Source organism: Protopterus annectens, chromosome 1.part2 (assembly GCF_019279795.1).
Source record: "Protopterus annectens isolate FY-2018-M chromosome 1.part2, PAN1.0, whole genome shotgun sequence".
NCBI lineage: Eukaryota > Metazoa > Chordata > Ceratodontiformes > Protopteridae > Protopterus > Protopterus annectens.
In genome coordinates, this window is record NC_056727.1 from 1,242,927,744 (window position 1) to 1,242,948,445 (window position 20,702).

The following is a 20,702-nucleotide window of genomic DNA, read 5'->3' on the forward strand; positions in this document are numbered from 1 at the left end:
GAGAACCCCTGATCATAGTTAAGAGATCTTCCTAAGCATCTGTCTCTGAGGCAGAACCCTGATCAAAAGATGCCTGCGCTAGCCACTTCACTTTAGCTGGAGCCTTAGACTTTGACTTAGCATGTAAACCCAAATCCACATTTACATGAAGCTGTGAAGGCCTGAGAACTCCCTCAGAAGCCGGTACCAGCCTACCGGCTCCGGACCCAACTGAAGGAGCAGTATCTGAAGGTCCAGTCCCTGGCAATTCTGAAGACCCCATCAGCTCCACACCAGAGTTGGTACAGGCAATTGGTTCAAAAGAGGCGGATGACAGGGGCTGCAAAGGCGCCTCACTGACGACCGACGAACCAGCAACTGGCAATAACTGAGTAACATCCTTTACTGTGGACCTCGAAGGCCTGTCTGCATCCCTGCACCTCTTACACACCCCAGAAGCTGAAAAAGAGTCTGAAGACATGTTATAATTAAATCTTTTTCCAAAATAGTAAAAGGCAAAGTTATATCTACGCCTAATAATACGCTGATTAAATCTAGCACAAAACACACAATTAGCAACGTCGTGGTCAGGACCCAGGCAGGGAATACAGTAAGAGTGAAAATCCCTATGAGGTATTTGCTGCCCACAAGAAATACAATTATTAACTTTTTCTGACATCTGACTGGAGCAAGAAAAAGACCGCCCCAACGGGGTACTTATCTGTAAAAACAAAAAATCCTGGGATAAGATCCAAAAACAAACAGGAACAGGCCAACCGGCATCAGTGAACTGCAAAGGGCACCGCGCAGCAAGAAAAGCTGGGGAAATGGCGTCATCTGAGGTCTTTATACCTTCCGGCGCATTGACATCAGGATAAATGTGACCTCAGCTGGCGCCCGATCCAGACTTTGGGATTCTGGCTTATCGGGGGCTGCTGCTGGCAGGAAGAACCCTACAGTGATGACTGCAACAGTGAACCACGAAGGACATCCTTGTTGGCTAGGTTTACTTAGGCCCTTGGGCCGATAGCCTAGTACCTACCTATGAACCTAATCTGTAAGTAATATGAATTTGTTACTAGAGCAGAGGTCCCTTGCTGGACACAAAAGCAGTAATAAGTTATGCAGTGCAGGGCATTTTTCTAGATCATAAATGAGTCTGTGTGCTGTAGTTAGTTGTGAGTATATTAGGTAGTTGTGTAGTTCAAGACAGTTTAATTGCTTTCAGCTATGACAATGGTGGGCCTTATGAGGGAGATTGGTGGCAAATTTAGCTACTTTTAGCAGAAGATGAGTTTCTTTCTCTGAGTATTACTTATGTTTTTTTTACGATAGAAGCGGCATACAAAAGAGTTGACAATAAGAAGGTGGTGGTTTTTCTTGCAGTATCTGTAAGGAATCCATTGATTCTATAAAGAAAGCCTAGTTTCTGGTGAGTAGATTTAATGGTGTGTAGTATATGCTGGTCATATTTGAAACTATCTATTATAATGCCTAGAAATTTACCGTGAGTTACAATTTCAATGACAGTATTTGCTGACTTTATGGTAAAAAAATGCTTTTGATTTTGACAACTTTTTGAGGAAAAAGCATTAACTTAGTTTTCTTGGGGCTGAGTAAGAGGTTTGATTCTTTTAGCCAGGTTTATACAGAGGTGAAAGATTTCTGTGTAATGCCTTGCAGCTTATTTACTGTTGAAGCCGCACACAATAATGTTGAGTTGTCTGCATACTGAACTAAACTAGCATGGTGAGTGGAGGGGTGGAGGTCATTACTAACTATATTAAATAAGAGAGGACCCAGGATAGATCCCTGAGAGACAATTGTAGTAACTAGTTGAAAGGATTAGTAGGTTTGTTGCCTTCCAGATAGGTTACTAAGAAACCACAACAAGGAATACTGTGAAAGTCCTGTTGAGGCGAGTCAAACAAGCAGTTGCTGGTGTGAAACAGTATCAAATGCCTTTGAAAAGTCTAAGAACATGGTGGACACAAGCAGACCATTGCTTCCATGTTGGTTTATTATACTGGTAAAATGTAGTAGCGCAGTACTGGTGCAGTGCTGGGGCCTAAAGCCATGTTATGTTTCTGAGAGGACGTTATTTGAGGTTAGGTACTGCATCAGCTGCAAATGGATGTATTTCTCTAATATTTCAGGGGTGGGACAAAATCGCTATCAGTCTGTAGTTACTAAACTCTGTAGATGTGCTGCCTTTCTGCAGTGGTATGATGTACGATTTTTTCTACAGTGATGGGATGTATCTTCCTGCTGTGGACCTATTAATTACTATGGACACAGGGAAGGCTATGACTTCTGTGGCCATTTTAGACAGTCTGATGGTAGCTGGTCTACAGCTACGGATGCAGTTTTTAGTTTAAGTATTAACTTCCTTATGAATGAGGTAGGTACTGGACTAAAAGTAAACAGCTGTGGGTGATTTTGATTGGACAGGGGTGGGGGGGATTTATTTATTTATTTTATTTTATATTTGTTAACCGGGAGAGTCCAACTGGATATATGTCCAGTGGAGGTCCAGGGAGAATAGCTCCAGAGCAGTAAAATCATTAACAAGAGAAAGACATGTTAACCAAATGGTTCATTAAACAATATACAGAGTGTATAACCTTTATACTTCTTACAGAAGTATAGTACATATAAGATTTGTTCACAGGCTACATTAATATATACGTGTTATAGAGGTGTTTAACAGCAAGTATAGCAAGAAGATAGAGTAGATAACTTCCATAACTCATTTCAACACATGAGAGACATGCTATGTCCTTTAGGTTTTTTACAGTGTTCAGTGATACTATTACCCCATTCAGACATTACAAAAGCAGTAGATAAACTGTTAACTCTAGTTGCTGGAAACAGAGACATATGAGTTACTACCCAGGGGTAGTACAGATACATAAACTGTGATTCAGGAAGTGTGTTTTGAGTAGTTTTTTTTTTTTTAATTGGGTGGTGGAGTTGTTATTTATTATGTGGGCTGGAAGGGAGTTCCATATTTTAGCGATGAAGTGGCTATAAACGGATCTACCTGCCTCATTTTTAAAGTTTGTTACCTTAAGGAGGTGTTGGGTACTTGACCTCAGGGATCTGGTAGTGGTGTAAGGCTGGTGTAGTTGCTGCAGGGCTGGTGTGTTGCCTGGATGATGTAGTACTTTTTGAGCAAGTGCCAGTTGGTTGACTTGAAAGGTCAGGGGGAGTGCTGGCCATTTGAGTTTTTTGAGGCTTTCACAATGGTGGGTTCTAGAAGGTGACCCTGTGGCAAATCTGACTATTTTATTGTAGCAGCTATCTAGTTTGTTGAACTCAGTTTTTCGGAGATTGGTAAGCACAGGGGGGGTGTAAAGTAGGGTCGATAGGAGGTGGGTCCTGGCTGTAGTAACCTTAGAGTGACTGGTGAGAAACTGTTTGTTGTGATAGAGTAAGCCCATTTTTCTGTGGACTCTTTTTATGGTCTGGGAGATATGAATGTCTAATTTAAGGATATTGTCAATTTCGAGGCCTAGTAGTTTGATGTGACTGCTGGGTGTGATGGTGTTGTTATGAGAGGAGATTGAAAAGTTAGATGAGGAGGGTGGAGATCTGTGAGGGCTGAAGAGGAGTAATTTAGTTTTGGCTGGGTTAAGAATGAGGTTTTGGTTAGTGATCCATGTTTCTGCCAGGGAAAAGCATTCTTAGATGTATTGCTGTCTAAGAGAAATAAGATTGACTGTATAAAGTAGGAATTAAACTGTGTGGGGATTACAGTCTGTCATATTGTCAGTTACTGGAGAGGGAGTGGTGGTCTTGCCAGGGTGGAACAGTTTATTTAGTGATAACCAAAAATGTTTTGGTTTGTTTTTATGTTTGTCTTGTAGGCTGGTATAATATCTTTGCTTATCATGTTTGACATGGAGTTTTGCAATATTCTTAAGATGTCTAAATTGCTGGAAGGTATTTTGAGTTCTATTTTTATACCAATTTTTCTAGGCTATATCCCTTTTTGTCATGATTTTTTTTGTTTCTTTTGTCAGCCATGTTGCAACTTGCAGGGTTGGACTTTACTCTTATTACATACTGGTGCTAGATTATTTAAGATCTGTAAGAATATGTTATTAAAGTGTTCTACAGCAGTATTTAGTGGCACTGTTTTAAGTACATTCCAGTTTTAGTGTTTCATTGAAAACATATTTGCTGAACCTGGCTGTATTTCATATTTGATTGCAGATAATATGTTTACCTTTACGTTATGGTGAGTTCTACTGACATATGTTGGTATGTGGTCACTTATGCTATCTGAGAGGCAGTCTACTATTGTCATTTTTTCTGGTTTGTTTGTAAGAATCCAGACTAATGCTGCGTGTCTCCCTGAAATTTTAATGATTCTAGTAGGTATGGTTATTAACTGTCTGATGTTGAACAAGTTTATGGATTCTAGTAGGTATGGTTATTATTAACTGTCTGATGTTGAACAAGTTTCTGGATTCAGTGGGGATTGGAGAATTTATGTGTTGCCAGTCTACATTTAAGTCTCCAGGTAGTATAGTTTCATGGTTAATTTGTTGGAATATTCCAATCCCCCCTGGAATATCCAATACAGGATGCTTTCAGCAGTATCAATGTTATTCCCTGGTGGTATATAAATTGCTGTTAAACATATAGTTTTCTTATTGTTGGTTTTTATAAGTGTTATTAGAAGCTCAGCAATGTTAAATGTTGGTATTTCCTGTGGAAGCAAGGTGATGGTTAGGGAATTTTTAGAGATTGTTACACACCTGCATATTTGTTTTGTCTGTCGTGCCTGAGTATATTGTATCCAGGGGGTGGGGTGATCTAATTATCCTTTCTTTTTTTTACCATGTTTCAGCAGCTATGACTAACCAGGAGGGTATGTGGTAAGGTAGGCATGTATGTCACGGATTTTATTGTACGTATTTCTTAAGTTCACATTTAGTAAGGTTAATCTGAGTTTTGTTTTTGTTGAGATGTGTTAGGTGACTGGTTTATTTTCAGGTTGGAAGTGATGGTTTTTTGAACAGTGACATGTGGGTTGTGGTGAATATCTCCACTAATTTTCTGAATTTATATTTTACAGAGGAAAGAGTGCGGCCAGTTATATTTTGGTCTTAGTTTGGTATTTGATCATAAATTTGGATACTTAGTTTTGAGATATTTATAAGTAAATAAATTAGATATGGTTTGTTTGTACAGATAGGATATTATGAAGAAAGGCAGGCTAGGTAGATGATGATATTCTTTGTTAGGCTGGCTAAAGTCCTAAGTATTTGAAGGAGGTGGATTTGATACTTGGTGATGACGGCTATACAGTGAGGTGGAATATTAAAATAATCTAAGATAGGAGCATCTTATTTAACTTGCATTTTGTCTTCATTGTGCACAAGGATTAGAAACTTTTAGAAGGATACTGAGTTGGTTGTAGAGATGTAATTTGATAGTTATGCGTGGAGACATGCGTGAATGGGCATACCTTCGTTGAAGGTTGTGCATCAGGCCTGCAGCGCGATGCGTAAAATCAACTGCCAATCATTAGCGGACTGGAGTTCCACTGGACACAAATAGGGGACAATGATTAAGACAGTTTGAGAGAGTCTTGGGTGGTAAATAAGAGTGGGTGTTACTACTCTGAGCAATTCTATTGATTGTTTTCTTCTGGAGGGAAATTATGGTATTGGTTTGAGGAACATGTGGGTGATGCTATGGAAGTACAAATGTAGAGTTGGAGGGGTGGTTGGGAATTGGGGATAGGGTAGGGGACCAGAGTGAGCCTGAGCATTAGCGAGGACAAATGAAGTGGGTCAAAAACTTGGCAAAGAGACAGAGAAAATAAAAATAATCAGTGACTTAAACAGCCACACATCTGCTGAGAGAGATAAGTAAAAGGAAGAATGCAGTTTAAAAGGCATCTGAGCTAGTTGATGGAAGTCTTGATTCTGTTGCTCTAGGACACAGTTTTTGTAGGAGAGTTAGTCTAATATCACCTTGACCTGACTAATGGTGATAACAATAAAAAATCGCACTTGACTGTTTGAGAAACTGTACAATGTAAGGAAGTTTCTAAGGAGTTTGAAATGCAATGCCCAAAGGCCACCCCAACCCCCAAAGATAAGCAAAACAAAGAGAAAATGTAAGCCAGAATGCAGTAGTACGGCTGTAGAAAAATAAGTAGCAGTAATCTGGTAGAAGCTGACAGGCAAATAACCACCATTCAACTTTCTTGGCAAACCTAATTCTGTCTTTTCATCATGTACTTTTAAATTAACCACCATCTTAGGTTAACTTCAAAGTTACACCCTAAATACTTTGACTATAAATTTTCAGGGTTTTCTACAGTAGTCCCTCTCCAACCCCTGAGTACTATGACCAGCCCTAGTCCTCTACTCTCTGACAGCATGGCTTAACACTCTGCTTTCACCTCATCTGTGGCCAGTCAGATTGCATTAAATATTTTAAGAGAGTGCAGTAACAGCCTTATATTTACCAACTTTTCACTGCCTCCACCAATTGATAGTACAACACACAAGAGCTGTAAATATTTATAAAACATGGAGGCAAACCTCTCACATCTGCCATTGGTAAGCATCATACATCCACAACAATACAACAGTCACAACAACCCATTAAGTCCATGACTTATGCTGATGCTATAGAGGAAACATACCAAAGCCTCCTAAAACATGTCCTAAAAGATATTAGCCTCCAGCATAAAAGAAAATATCTACTCCTTCTCCACTCCCACACAGCACTTTCACAACTCCAAAAAGGTCATCCAAGAGTCACCAGGAAGGCACACTTAAGTTTGTAAGACCCAGAGGTCTGCTTCCACAAAGGGAAATGTTTCTATAATTACTATACAAACTCAACACTCACCAGACTGAACAAGAACTGGGTGACTGTAAGCTACTTGTTTGATATCAAGATCTGTAATGTTACAAGGGCTCTAAGGTCCCTTAAATCAGACAGATATGACTAGAACCTAGTGATGGCCCAAGTGGAAGTGAATGATAGGAGGTGATCCACCCAGGGGGTTGTGCAGACAGATACAATGAAACTTACTGTGTATGTCTTAAAGGCAGTAAAGACACAGATCTTGAGAAGTATAATGCCTTCACCAAGAATAATGACAAGACAAATTAATTAGCTTTAACAATGGGTAAGCAGTTGGTGTCACTCTAAGTGGATCGAGTATGTGTCAGCCTGGAATGAGATGGTACATAAGCCTTCCTGTTTCATCATGGATGGATTACACCTCTCATACCAGGGTTTCTGCCTACAGGTGCTTTGCTGTCCCCATAGTACTTTTCTAGGCACAGTCTCCTTACTAGACATTTCTACACAGCAAACTCAAATCCAAATTCAGACATCAAGGTGGCAATACTCAAAGTTAAGTGTCTAATCAGAAAGCTTCCAGAATTTGAGGCACTCCTGCAAGTTAAATGCATTCATTACTTATTTATTTGACATTTGTCTACCGGGAAAGTCCAACCGGGCTAAAAAGTGCCTATTTTCAGTGGAGGCCCAGGGAGAAAAACAGTACAATCACAATCTATCAAAAATCAATTACAGATATTTTAAATCACAAAGTATCTTGTAATACTACAAAAACACAGGAGTGAAAAAATGTAATGAGAAAAACACAGAGCATATGTTTCACAGCAGAGTGCAATGAAAAACAATAACATGAGCGGGAGAAAACATATGATGAAAAACTCATTAGTTATATTATTTGTTACACAGATTAGCATGCAATAAATGAGACCTGAGACAATTCTACTACGATATTTAAAAGAGATATTAGAGATTACATGATTAAAGACAGTGAGAGGAAAATGAGTGACGTCTTTGCATGGTAGCTGGACAACCACTGAATAGATGGAAATGATAGAACCAAGGTGGAGTTGCAAGCTTTGCTGACAATGTCTAAATGATATAATGCAGCGGAAGTGTTGGTTTGTTATAATGCAATAGAAGTGTTGTGGTCCAGATGAAATCCATGTTGTATACTGGTGATTAGCTTAATTTGTGAGAGACAGTGGAGAAATTGTTGATGTATATTAAAGATTTTAGAGAGGAGAGACAGGATGGCTATATCAACAGAAATGTGTAATGTCAGTAGAATTACCCCCTTTATATAAAGTAATATGTGCCATTTTCCATAAATTAGGGACATAGGATTCTGTAATTGATCTACTAGTAAGAATGCTGATTGGGTACGCTACTTCATCTGTTGCTAGACTTAGGTATTCTGGGAGAAGGTTGCCGGCTGAGGAGGAACAAGGTTTTAGTTTATGTAAAAGCTTTTTTTATAAGAGTTATAGAAACTGGTTTAAACATAAAGTGTGTGGAGTTGCCTGTGTATGTACTGGAGAGGTTGCAGTTAGGTGAGTTTTGTGAAGAAGACATGCTAGGGTCAAGGTGGGGGAAGTTAGCTGTGTGGAAGGGGGGGTGTTAGGTGAGTTTGAAGTTAAGCTGGCTATGCATTCTATGATGTATATATTGAAACAGGCAGCTGTTTGAAGACAGAGAATGTCTGTGTATGGGCTGGGATCTTTTTTTGTGCCTGGGTTGATGAAATAGGGTATGGAAGATTAGAATATTTTATGGTTGTTTTTATGGTTATCATGTAGGTGAATACAATAAGGCTTTTTATCACTATTAACTTGTTTCTTGACTTGGTTTCACAGCTGTCTGAACAGTTGCAGATTGTTATCATTTTTATTATTTTACCAGTTAATCCACACTTTTTCTCTATCTTTCATAAGGAGTTTCCATTGTTTGGTGAGCCATGGGGTATGGTTGTTTTTAAGTTTTTTGTACACTGTGGCATTAAGGTATTAAGAATATTTAGAAATGCTGCATTAAAGTATTCAGCTGCATCATTTAAGGGGTGTCTTTTTTAGGATGAGCCAGTTAACTGCTTTCAGAGCTTCAATGAAAGACTCTTTGGAGAAGATGGAAAGATTATAGGTAATTTTGAGTTTACGTTCCGTTGTTAGTTGTGTAATATTCCTGTGGGTATAAGCTGGTAGGTGGTCACTTAGTGTATCTGGGATGATACCAGAGGAGGTAAAATTAGATGGGTTGGTAACCAGAACCCAGTTCAAGACAGATTGCTGGGAGTTATTTTTGCCACATCTTTTTAGTGTATTAATAAGTTGAGTGAATCCAAAGAGGTTCATGCCATTGAATGCTAAATTTGCAGACAGAGACTGTGAGTCCATGTTTACTTCACCCAGGAGGATGATTTAATTTGTGATTGAATCTGCTATCCACAACAGAATGTCTGCAAGTATTGGAATGTTCTGTCCTGGGGGTATATACACACACCAATGCATATGTTCTTGGCTCTATTACGTTTTAGGAATGAGATTAGCATTTCTGCTTTTCTAAATTTTGGGATTGAGCCTATACAGGTAGTTACTGTGAGCATATCTGGGAAGATTATAGCTATTCCACCTGCTATTTTATGTGTTCTACTGAGCTTAATAATATTATAACCAAAGGGTAGTAGTTCAGCATCATTTATTTCAGGTTTTAGCCAGGACTCTGTTGTGGCTAAGATATCTGGGTTGTGTTTGTGTTGAGTCATCCAGGCATGAAAATCTGTGATTTTGTTGCATATGTTTCTAAGGTTTAGAATGACTATTTTTAAATTTTTAGGGTGTGTTCTTTAGTTTAGGCTTTGTTTGGGACCTGGGTTGGCGTGGATATCACCACAATGATGGACAATGGAGAAAGAAGGCTTTTTTATTATGGCATTCTAGTAGATGTTGGTAGAAGTATTACCATGACATTGGGACGAGCACTTTTTAGTATTTTGAGGTTACAACAGTGAAATGGAGTAAAGGGAAATAAGCTTCAAGAGATTTTTGAGTAGCTAGTGGGCAGATGGTTGACAGGTCAGAATGAGGTAATGGTTAAAATGTGTTTATTTATTATTACTACTGTTGGGATGTTAGGAAAGAGAGGAGGATGAATAAGGTGATACAGGAGGGGAACAGCATGGTGTGCATTGTAAAATTCTTGTAGTATGGTAAGATGAGTTAATGAATAGCAATAATAGTGTGCAGAATATGAAGGGTAGGGGAGGTAGTACACTGAGATTTCAGAAGGAATTAAGAACAAAAGTGGGTGGGGATGATATAATAAGAACAGTTTATGACTGGATAGTGCAGTTAGGCACAAAACAGGAGAATGAGTAAAGGAGGCAAAGTTAACAGACATATAAATTTAGATGTAGTGTGGGTGGGAACTGGGGGTCCACGGTGGAATAAGTTCCAGGAAAACAGTCTGTAAAACTGCTGCAAGGCAGGAGGTAAGACAAGTCCTGATAACTTTAAGCTGCTAGATTATTGTTAGGATACAACTAAGTTAAGTGCAACAGGCAGTACTGCAGTGAGTTTGGGATGAAATGAATACAAGAAAAGTAGGTAGTGGCTGAAACTTTTGCCCTGGTTATTACATTGTATTTTAACTCTGTTTTTGGCCAATTTTAGTTGTTTACATAGGGTGCTATAGGTATAAGACACATATCTATTAGAGTACAGTAACAACAGGTTGTTGCTGTAGGAGTTTTTGGGGGGGATCCACTGGGCATGTGCATGCTGACCTCTGGATTAATTAGCTTTAAATGCACTATACTGATTAAGTTTTCTTATTTTTAACTTGCTGCTGGTTATATCACTCTTTTCAAAGCAATTATACTTAGAAAGCTAACATATAGCAGTTTTGGCTAGTTCATACTTCTTTTAAGAGTCCTGGATCTGTCTGGCAAGGTTTTAGTTTGGTTTGCAGCTGGATGTATAGTTTGAGGTCCCTCAGTGAAAAACACATCCCAGTAGGCTGAGCGGTGAAGACTAATTAGCAATGAAATGACAGATTACACCTGGGCAGCTACAATAGAAAACATGGAAAATGGATACAAAGACAAGGTCTTTAAACTCTAGCTACTTGAAGTGAGACATGACATTTCATTTTATTGTTATGGGCTTATTTGCTTTTTTTCAAGGAAATTTTACACTGCTAAAGTAAAATATACTAAAGTGTTAATTTAGCTTCACCTTAAGCAGTATAAGGCTTGTGGGTGTCCAGCAGACTTAACATTGCAATACAAAACACACTGATGCAGAAGTGAGGGAAAACAAGAAATGTATTTAAATTTAATTTGAATCTTGGAAACTGCCTTATATAAGTTTTAACTGAAGGCTGTAGTTTTGCAACTGGAGTGAAATTCAGCTGTAGAAGTTCCCTTGATAGTGAGATTGTCTTAAATCTCAAATAACTGTATAGTTATGGAGACATGATTTAAATGCAATGATAGCACTCCCTCTATACCATGGTTTAGCACCTATCATGCCTTCGAATTATTGCATAACTGCAGGAAAGTGTCTCAGTTTGTCAAATACACCATCACTTCATGTCAAATTACCCACAATCCTAACTTAGAGGTCCTAGAGATCCAAATCACCCTTATTAAGTCACGGTATTACTTCACTGGCAGCTACAGATCCCTGTCAACCTTTACCAAAGATTCTGGATCCATGGATATAACTACTGAATCTGCTACAGGGTTCGTGTGTGTGTGTGTGTGTGTGTGTGTGTGTGTGTGTGTGTGTGTGTGTGTGTGTGTGTGTGTGTGTGTGTGCACGCATGTGTGTCTGTGTCTGCAACTCTTGCACTCTGCAGAACTCATTCAGATTTTTTAGAGGCAAAAAGCTCAAAGTCAGGTTCCTGGAAGGATGCTAGGAAAATATCCTCTAGACCTCTCAAAAGAAAAGGAATGACCACATAGGTTTGGGGCCATCCAGAGTGAATAAATAAAAGTATCTTTTTTATGCCTCTGATGCCTCCCTCCCCATCTCAAATAATCTTTTAATGAGAATTTCACCAAATGTAATTTTTTCTGTGAGAGTCTCTGGGGAGATGGTTTTCTCTGTGTTTGTATCACAATCCGGTGAGGGGAGGATCTGAGAAGAAAAGTCCTTGTCTGCCCCCTCACTTTCTTGGGAGTCTTCTACTTTGCAGGAGAGAGCCCCTCTTCTTTTCAGAAGGGGGGATTCAAGATAGTGAGGATTCAGTTCCTAGCCATAGGCTATGTAAATCTCGTAACAGTCTCTTGGCCAGGGTAAACCACTGCTCTGTGACAGCCTGGGAAATGGGGGTCACTATTTAGACATGCCTGACACCTGAGGACCAAATGCTTTCTAGAAGGCAAAAGACTGTGAAACATGCTTCACTTTCTGGGTCTTTTTAAGAGTTACATCCACTTTGGAAGTCTTGGCTTCCAAAGGGGACTGTCACAAAGTTCTATACAATGGCCCCTATCATCCTCTTGTACAAAAGTAATGGGATCCTTGGAGTCCCCTTTTACGTAAATAAAACATGATTCTGCCACATGCAGCCAAGTTAAGACATCCATGAAAGCTGATTCCTGCCTGTCAATCCTGTCTGATACACCAGAGTCCTGAGGTGTGGTGACCTCCATCAGAAGCTTGCAGATGAGGATGTGTTTGATCCTATGACTGCAAAAGCACTTAATCAGGACTGGCTTCTGGTTATTGCTGTGTCTACACAATGAAAAGTGGTAAACTAAGTATAAAACCTGTTGCAGCAGCATCTCAAGATGCTGTACTGGGGTGATGCAGGGATTGTCCCAGAGGCTCTCCTTTTCAGCTTGTATATTATCTCTGGTATAAAAATTTCATTGATATCTTATATTCCCTGTAAGCTGAAATTTTAAAATTAGATAAATACGTAAAAAGAAAAAGACAACTTAAAAAACCTTAAACAAAGATAAGAAGAACTGTGCAATTATATGACGATTAATATAGACAAAAAATAAGTAAATGATCTCATCCCTTAACATTTACAGCATTATTACAAAATGAATTGTAAGGAAACTGAATGCATGCCTTGATTCAAGATCTTGGAATCTAACTGGATGATAAATACAACTTTGGCTGTCACACAGATGACTAGCATTTGTAACACTGAATGTGGCAACTGTTTGCGGTTCCCATATACTGAAAAGAAAAAAAAAAAAACACTTGCCTTTCTCCTATCTTTGAAGTTTCAGAAAAGGAAAGGCAAATTACTCTGATGTGAGCACTTTTGTACACAAAGGAAAATAACTTAAAAACAAAGCAAGATAATATTTTAGTTCTACTTAAAACAGATTGTAAATAACATTCAAACAAATGGCAGAGGCCAGGTTAGTATTAGTGCTGTTTATATACTTTTATCTGACAAGGAAACAAGAAGGAAAGTCAAATATTTGTACTTGCTATTTTTCTCATAATAAAATGTACGTAACAAAAACAAAATCCCACAAATCATAACAGAAACAAATCTCAACACCCAAAATGGAACAAGTCAGATTAATGGAAAATTGGGGTTTAGAAGTAGGTTATATATTTTTATTTGTAGTATTATGGAATTGTTCTCTTGTATCTTACTTTCTTACCTATTTTGCCACCATTTGTGTGACAGTACAGATGTACACAAACAACTCAAAACATAAAAACAAAAAGCGACTTTTTTTCTGACAAACCTGTTGTTTGGAACATAGAGCTTGAATTCCCTGACATGAGACGCATCTTTGGAAATAATAATGTGTCCCGTAAACTGGGCAGGTGAAAACCAGAAGGGGAAATCCGGTGGTTCATTCAACTGGAACTCAGCATGAATTCTACAGATGCAAGAAAAGTGAACAAACAAGTTTTAGAAGAAGTTGTAAATCAGCACCTACAAACACACACATTGAACAGCTATTTTTGAAAATTGCAAATTTTGCATTACTGCTTCTAATTCATGGATTCTTTGCACCTGGTGATGTTATTGTTAATTGTTAGCTACTGGGACAGCCTTGTACCCAGACTAAAGGGATGCATTACTAACACACACCAGGAAAGTAAAGAGTTTAGGGATGACAAGTGTATAATGTCTACGGCAATTCATTGCCTGACACGTAAACAGGAAAGGCAATCTGTAGCTGGTAATGGCAAGGATTCATAACATTTTAAAAAGTATAGCTTGCTTTATGCATATCTAGACCTACCAAAGATCAGGTTACACAGTGCAGGCTGAATAAACAAAAAATATTTAGTTGCCCCGATGCGACAGCAGAAACCTTCTCTGTATGCTCTGTCTGTCCAGCTTTGCCAATAACCATATGTTGCAGGGCTCACCTGACACAGTTACACACAAGCAGAATACACATCTCTTCACCCTTCCTGTACCTGCAATGTAAACTACCCCTTCCCAGACGTCAGTATAGCATTATTCTCTTATGTACTGTACTCCCTCTCCTACTATCACATTTGAAATACTTTATTTTTAAGAGTAAACCCCTATTCATCCCCCTTTTAGCACTGGACATTCATTGCTGCTTGTGTTAATGTTAGCTTCCATCTCTGAACACATTGTTTAAACTTAGACAGTATTTACATCTAGAGCAGACATCATCCTTCTGACATCCCTGATACTGTTCAAAATTTTAAAAATGGTTTTGTCTGTCTTGTCTCCCTTCCTTCCCAGTTAGTGCCTCCCCAAAAACAGTGTAATGCTCCTGCATTCTTCCAGTCTTCATGTTCTCTTAATCAGTCATGCTAAAAGAAAGCTACCACCACCTGCTTGGTGCTACGTAGAGAACCTTCACCACTGTCAGTGGCCATCAAAAGTACAAATATAGTCCCCAGCTTATCTACCAGGTGTAAATTTTAAAGGGTAATACTGTCTAGAATAGCTCCTATGATGTAAATATTAACATTAAAATGTGCCTGCATCTAGTAACACTCCAACCCTATCTCTAATCCTATCATGACTCCTAAATAAACTGCAGATGTCTAGGTAGACCCCCTCCACCCATCTGTCTTTATGACTTCATCTCTACTTAAAATAAACTAGTCATGTCTACTGGAGATCCCCATCTCCTTCTCTCAACTCCATCAATAAACTGTCATGTCTGGGATAGTCGCTTTTTTCTCTGAACCGCACTCCAGCATTTTTACTGTAAAATACTTAAATAAAAAAACAGCAATTTCAGCACTTTGATTACACCTTACTTTAAAACTGCATTCTGCCAGACTGATACAGTGCACACACGTGGTGGGTTTTCTTTTCTTTTTTGTCATGAATGGAACAGTCCATCCCACTGGCTACTGCACAGAGAAACAAAAGTTAAATGAACTGTACCTCAATGACTGAAAAATTATAGTTTTACAAATCACAGCCATGGATATTAACTACTGATGAGCCCTGCTGCACAGGTAGTAGCAAACAAAACTAGGAAGCAGTAAAGATCACTAGCAAAACACAATACACAAGTCCTATATCTTCAAATAAAACTAAGTACAGAGCTTCTATAATAAATAAACAACATACTTAAACTGGAAAAAATAGAAAGTACTAGCAATGTGTGAAAAATACTAATATTAAAACATAATGAAAGACTGATATACACGGAAAAATACAAAGCTAGAGAAAGATATACACGAGACAATATTTAACACTGTAAAACAAAGACAAAAAAATGCATATTTCCATAAGTATATACAACTGCAGGGGGTCCTTTTCTGAAAAAATAAAGCACTAAATAAAAATTCTACATACTATAAAAATTTCTCAAAAACATCTGAGATTGTGTTAAACCGACTTCCTTTTTCATATCAGTTACCTGTGTTATTTTAACATCCTCAATATTTAGGTCTTAATAGAACTTTGTGGTTGAACCTAGCAGCCTCCATTAACAGACACTGACATTATAAGAATTGTTTTAATGTTTTTATTGAATCATTAATAAAAGAAATGAGTCTGGTGAGTCTGATAGAAGGGTCAGACAAGGGTGAAGAAGATGCCAGAACCATTTCCTCTGTTCCAGAAAAGGTAAGAAAAGAGGGAGGAAACATCTACGTCATATCATTTGCAGGGTGATGTGGGGACAAAGGTGATGTGAGGACACAGAAGAATCATTTGAGGGAACAGAATGAAAATGAGATCGGAGTAGAAGGAGTGTAATGAAGTAAGAACTTGTTCCTTGTTCCTCCATTAATAGGGGTTTAGGTTTATTGCCAGTCTTCTAGGTAAAGTACATAGAACTACAGGCAACTGAAGGACAGTAGAGCGGTGTCTATTTTTTGTGGTATACTTCCTTTCCTCCTTTTTATGATATCAAAGCTGCCTTTTGTTACCATATTTGACTGTATGTGGAAAAAAACTAATCAATAAACAGCACAATTTGCACTATTAATTTTAAGAAAAGGGAAAAGAGCTATGAGAAATTATTGTGAAAAAGTGATGCTAGGGACCAGTGGGGCAGTGAGCAATATGTTGCAGCATGTTACTTGGGCAATTGCTTAGGTTATTGTCATTACCAGCAAGAGTGCAACTTCATCTTGTGATTCACCCAAACTTTGGAAGCTAGACATAATCTTGAAATTTTAGCTGACAGACTTGAAACTTTGTTGAATTTAAGATGTTTGGAAGTTATTACACTGTATATCATTTTGTCTATAAAAATGGTTTGGGCCAGTCACTTGAAAGGGGGGGATAAGAAAAATGAGTGGTAGAAATACTGCTTAAAAATTATTTACAGTTAAATGTTTGACAGAAACTGCAAGGTCTAGAAGAAAGATGTGATGCACCTAAAGGTGTTTGGTGGGAACTGTTAATCATGCTGGCATGTGTTACTGTGCCCCTACGCTGACATTAGGAGGAAACTAGAGGAGAACATGGAAGGTGCAGGTAAACACCATCAAACAGTACTAAGAATATTTTAACTACTTCCCTATACATTTGTCTAGCCTTCAGGACAAGCTCAAGATTACATTTTCAGATCCAAGATACATGCTTTCATACATCCAGGACATCTGAGGATGAATCCACCTATTTTACTGACCACCAATAATCACTCAGGCTTTGCTAAGAGCCAATGAATTAGTGGCATTATGCTTCACCAAAATCCAGGACACACACATGCACAAATATGTCCAGCGACTGCTTCCTTTCCTCAACGCTAACGCCCTCAGGTCAGCAGTAAAATGGAGAGATCCCTGCCCTTTTGCCCTCGTGTTGCCCTTTTTAGGAATGTTTAAAAATGGAGATTACATCCATACATTCTGTAAGGGGAGGAATAACATCTTACTATTCTGTTTTTCTGATTATTTTTATGAAAGCATACTTTTAATTTTATGAAAAGCATGAAGTTCAGTTTATAACTAATAACCAAAATTCTGATTCTCATGGAGAATAAACTGCAAGAAGACACTTGAAGTCGACCAAACCTTGTTGAGGTATGGACAACCAGATTTATGCAGCAAATACCAACAAATTCTTATTGCTGAACAATATAAAAAAGCATCCCCCGGATTTACTAATCTTCCATGCAGGACTAATCTAGTCCTGCACGGAAGCGGCAGTTGAAGAGGAGATCGGCAGCGAACCATGCATATTAATGAAGGCGTGCTGCCTGAGCTCCAAATCCTACACTGAGCGTGGATGAGTGCGGGGGACATGTCTGAAAGCAGAGCTCTCAGAATAAACACGTCCCTCAAAAGTAGAACAGAAGAAAGTGTAAATAAATGAGCGAGACCGCTCACAGGTGTCCACATATCCCCACCAACAGTCCCCATGTGTTCAACAGCAACAGTACACTGAAATAAACAAAGAAACCCTTGTATTTATTTTTTTAAAACCCCGAGTACAGCTAACCGTAGGTGCGTGAGTTTGCCCATCGCTTAGCTACGGTTAAAGCAGCTGAAAGGCTGAAGAGGATAACAAGGAATATATATGCAAATGAAGCAGCACAGCAATAGTGTAGTGGTTAGAGCATCCACCTAACAAACAGGCATTTCGCGTTCGAGTCCCACTGCAACACATATAATTTTCCATGTGAAATCTGTATATGAACATATTTTTACATCTTTTTGCTGTATAACCTACATAATAACATTTAAATGTGAACTGGAGTACTGCATGAAATGCACATGTGAAGTGTCAGTGTCATAATGAGTAAGGCACTAGTAAGCAGGTTTAAGCACAAATAAGCAGTAGTAAGTGTGTCTAAGTATGTTTGCACGGTGTAAGCACTGCCTACATAGATTAAGCAAAGTAGAAGCTAACTGAGTGTAAGAAACTGTAACCGGAGGTTAGCATTGCTTACCATTGTACAAACCCATGCAAACCCGCTTACAACTGCTTTAAAGTGTCTTAATTACTCTGGATCCAATGGCCCATGTTCTGGCCAGCAACAAAATAAACTGCCTCTGCAAGGCTCAAACTCAGGACCCTGTACATTATAGTCACAGTAGTTAACCACTAAGCCATCATAGCAATAGATATGCATGAGGTATCAGCAAACTAATCCTCAGCACAGGAAAATCAAACCAAACATGTGAACTGATTCTATGGACAGTGTGAAGTGGTATAACCTGCTACATAACTTAAATATGTGAACTGGAGTATTGCAGTAAAGCTAGATGTGAGATGTTATTGCAATAAAGTGATGAAGTTCCCAGGACCCCATACAGCGTACGTACACATGAATCAAGAATACAAGACACATATATAACATGCAATGAAGAAGACATCAGTGCCAAAAGGCAAATATCATGCAAAGTGAATATTAAGCACCACTAAGCATTGCACAGCACTGCTACCCAGACTACTGGCAGGATACTACCAGTGGGAGAAAAAGTGTCAACCTGCAAAGTCTAATCTTAAACAAACGCATGTTCGTCCCTGCGGGACAACCCCAAAATTTCTGCTAAAAAGAGTCCTCGGGGTAACATACCATGCCTTACAGGTAAGCAAAGAAGGATATGTATGTTCGCTGACTGAATGTGTGGGAACCCTGAAGATCTTTGGGGGGAGACAACTTACATGATGGGTCCTGAGAAGTGGAGAGTGGGCAATGTGTAGTGGTGTGGTGAGATTCGGATGGAAGCTGTAGGAAGGATGACTGATGTGGAGGAGGGAGGGGGTGGAGAGAATGATGGTTAAGACATTATGGGCCAAGATGTGCCGGGGGTGGACGGACCCATTCTAATGGGACCACCCTATGGATGTAAGCAAAAAGGGGGGGGGGACAGGACGGTAACTGAGACATACCATTTCCCATCGCAAAGCACGTTATGAGTAATATGTATGTTGCATAACCCATGGAATAACATATATATATATGAACTGGAGTACTGCTGCCACGAAGGAACATATATATATATATATATATATATATATATATATATATATATATATATATACACACACACACACACACACATATGACCTAGAGTACTGCAGGAAATGCACATCTGAGGTGTCAGTATCATTATGCATAAAGCAGCAGTTAGGTTAAGCAGCAAGAAGCAGTAGTACACATATGTCAGCATTAGTAAGCTAGTTGAAGGCCGTCTGCGCGGGTTTGCATGAAGGTAAGCACTGCTAATTTTCAGTTACAGTGTCCTACACCCAGTAAGCCTCTAAATTGCTTAACCTATGTAGGCAGTGCTTACCCCTGTGCAAACCCGTTTACAACTGCTCAAAAATACCTTAATCACACTGTATCCAATGGTCCTTGTTCTGCCTAGCAAAAAAATAAACTGCCTCTGCAAGGCTCAAACACAGGATCCAGCACACTATAGTTACACAGTAGTTAACCACCAAGCCATGATAGCAATAGATATGAATGAGGTATCAGCAAACTAATCCTCACCACAGGAAAATCAAACCAAACATGTGAACTGAATATATGTACAGTGTGATGTTGGATAACCTGCCACAGAACATAAATATGTGAACTGGAGTACTGCAGTAAGCATAGATTTGAGGTGTTATTGTAATAAAGTGTAGAAGTCCCCAGATCCCCATATTGTGTATGTACACATGAATCACATATACCAGACACATATATAACCTATAATGAAGAATAAATCTTTGCCAAATGGCAAATATAGTGCTAATTATCTATTAAACAATGCTAACCGCAGCACAGCCCAAGTTAGTAAGTGTAAGCAATGTGTAGGGGAGCCAACTGAATCTGCCTAGTGGTATACCTCTTTAAGCAGTGCCAACCTCATGTAAGCAGGTCTGCCTATAGCTTAGCCTTTTCAAAACTGGCCAATCATTGGGAAGTGCGGGAAAATGACCATATTTAAACCCACAGGTGGGAATACTACCCATAACTGGTTGTAGCTTCCTACTGCAGGCAGAATGGCTGGTGTTGGTGAAGGCACTCGATTTAGAGCACAGCCCTGGGGCATCCAGGAGTCGAAAATCATGGAATGGCTCCTGGCAAAACACCATGATCAGAGACGACTGCAGGGCCAGTACCAGGGCTCGCAGTACAAAACGGAGGCCTGGGACAGTCTCGCCCCTGACCTCACCAATGCCACAGGTATCCCCCAGACTGGTGAGCAGGTCAGGCACCACCATGCTGACCTGAAGCGGCGGAGGGGGGATGTACTGGAATAGTGGATCCAGGAGTCTCGGGAGATGCCCAATGCCCCAGTACTGAGTAAGTACCCATTCTACTAAGTAGTAAATAATTGCCTAGCTTGTGTATACTATGGATAGGTATGGCTAAATATCACTGCATTTCTCAGACAGCTGCAGATGACCAGGCTGCGAACCAGCAAGCCCATGATGCTAGGCTGCAAAGGCTGTGTTGCAAGGCAGGTTAGTAATCAGTCTGCCTGTACTGTCATAACAAATAAATATAA

General features: G+C 39.2%; 1 protein-coding gene across 1 annotated transcript in view; it reads right to left on the reverse strand.

The window, feature by feature from the left end:
• Nucleotides 1–20,702, reverse strand: part of SELENON (selenoprotein N) — an 805,209-nt gene that overhangs the window by 463,896 nt on the left and 320,611 nt on the right. The window contains exon 6 of the mRNA XM_044060119.1: nucleotides 13,538–13,675. Coding sequence (XP_043916054.1) covers nucleotides 13,538–13,675 — 138 coding nt within the window. The remainder of the gene's footprint in view (nucleotides 1–13,537; nucleotides 13,676–20,702) is intronic.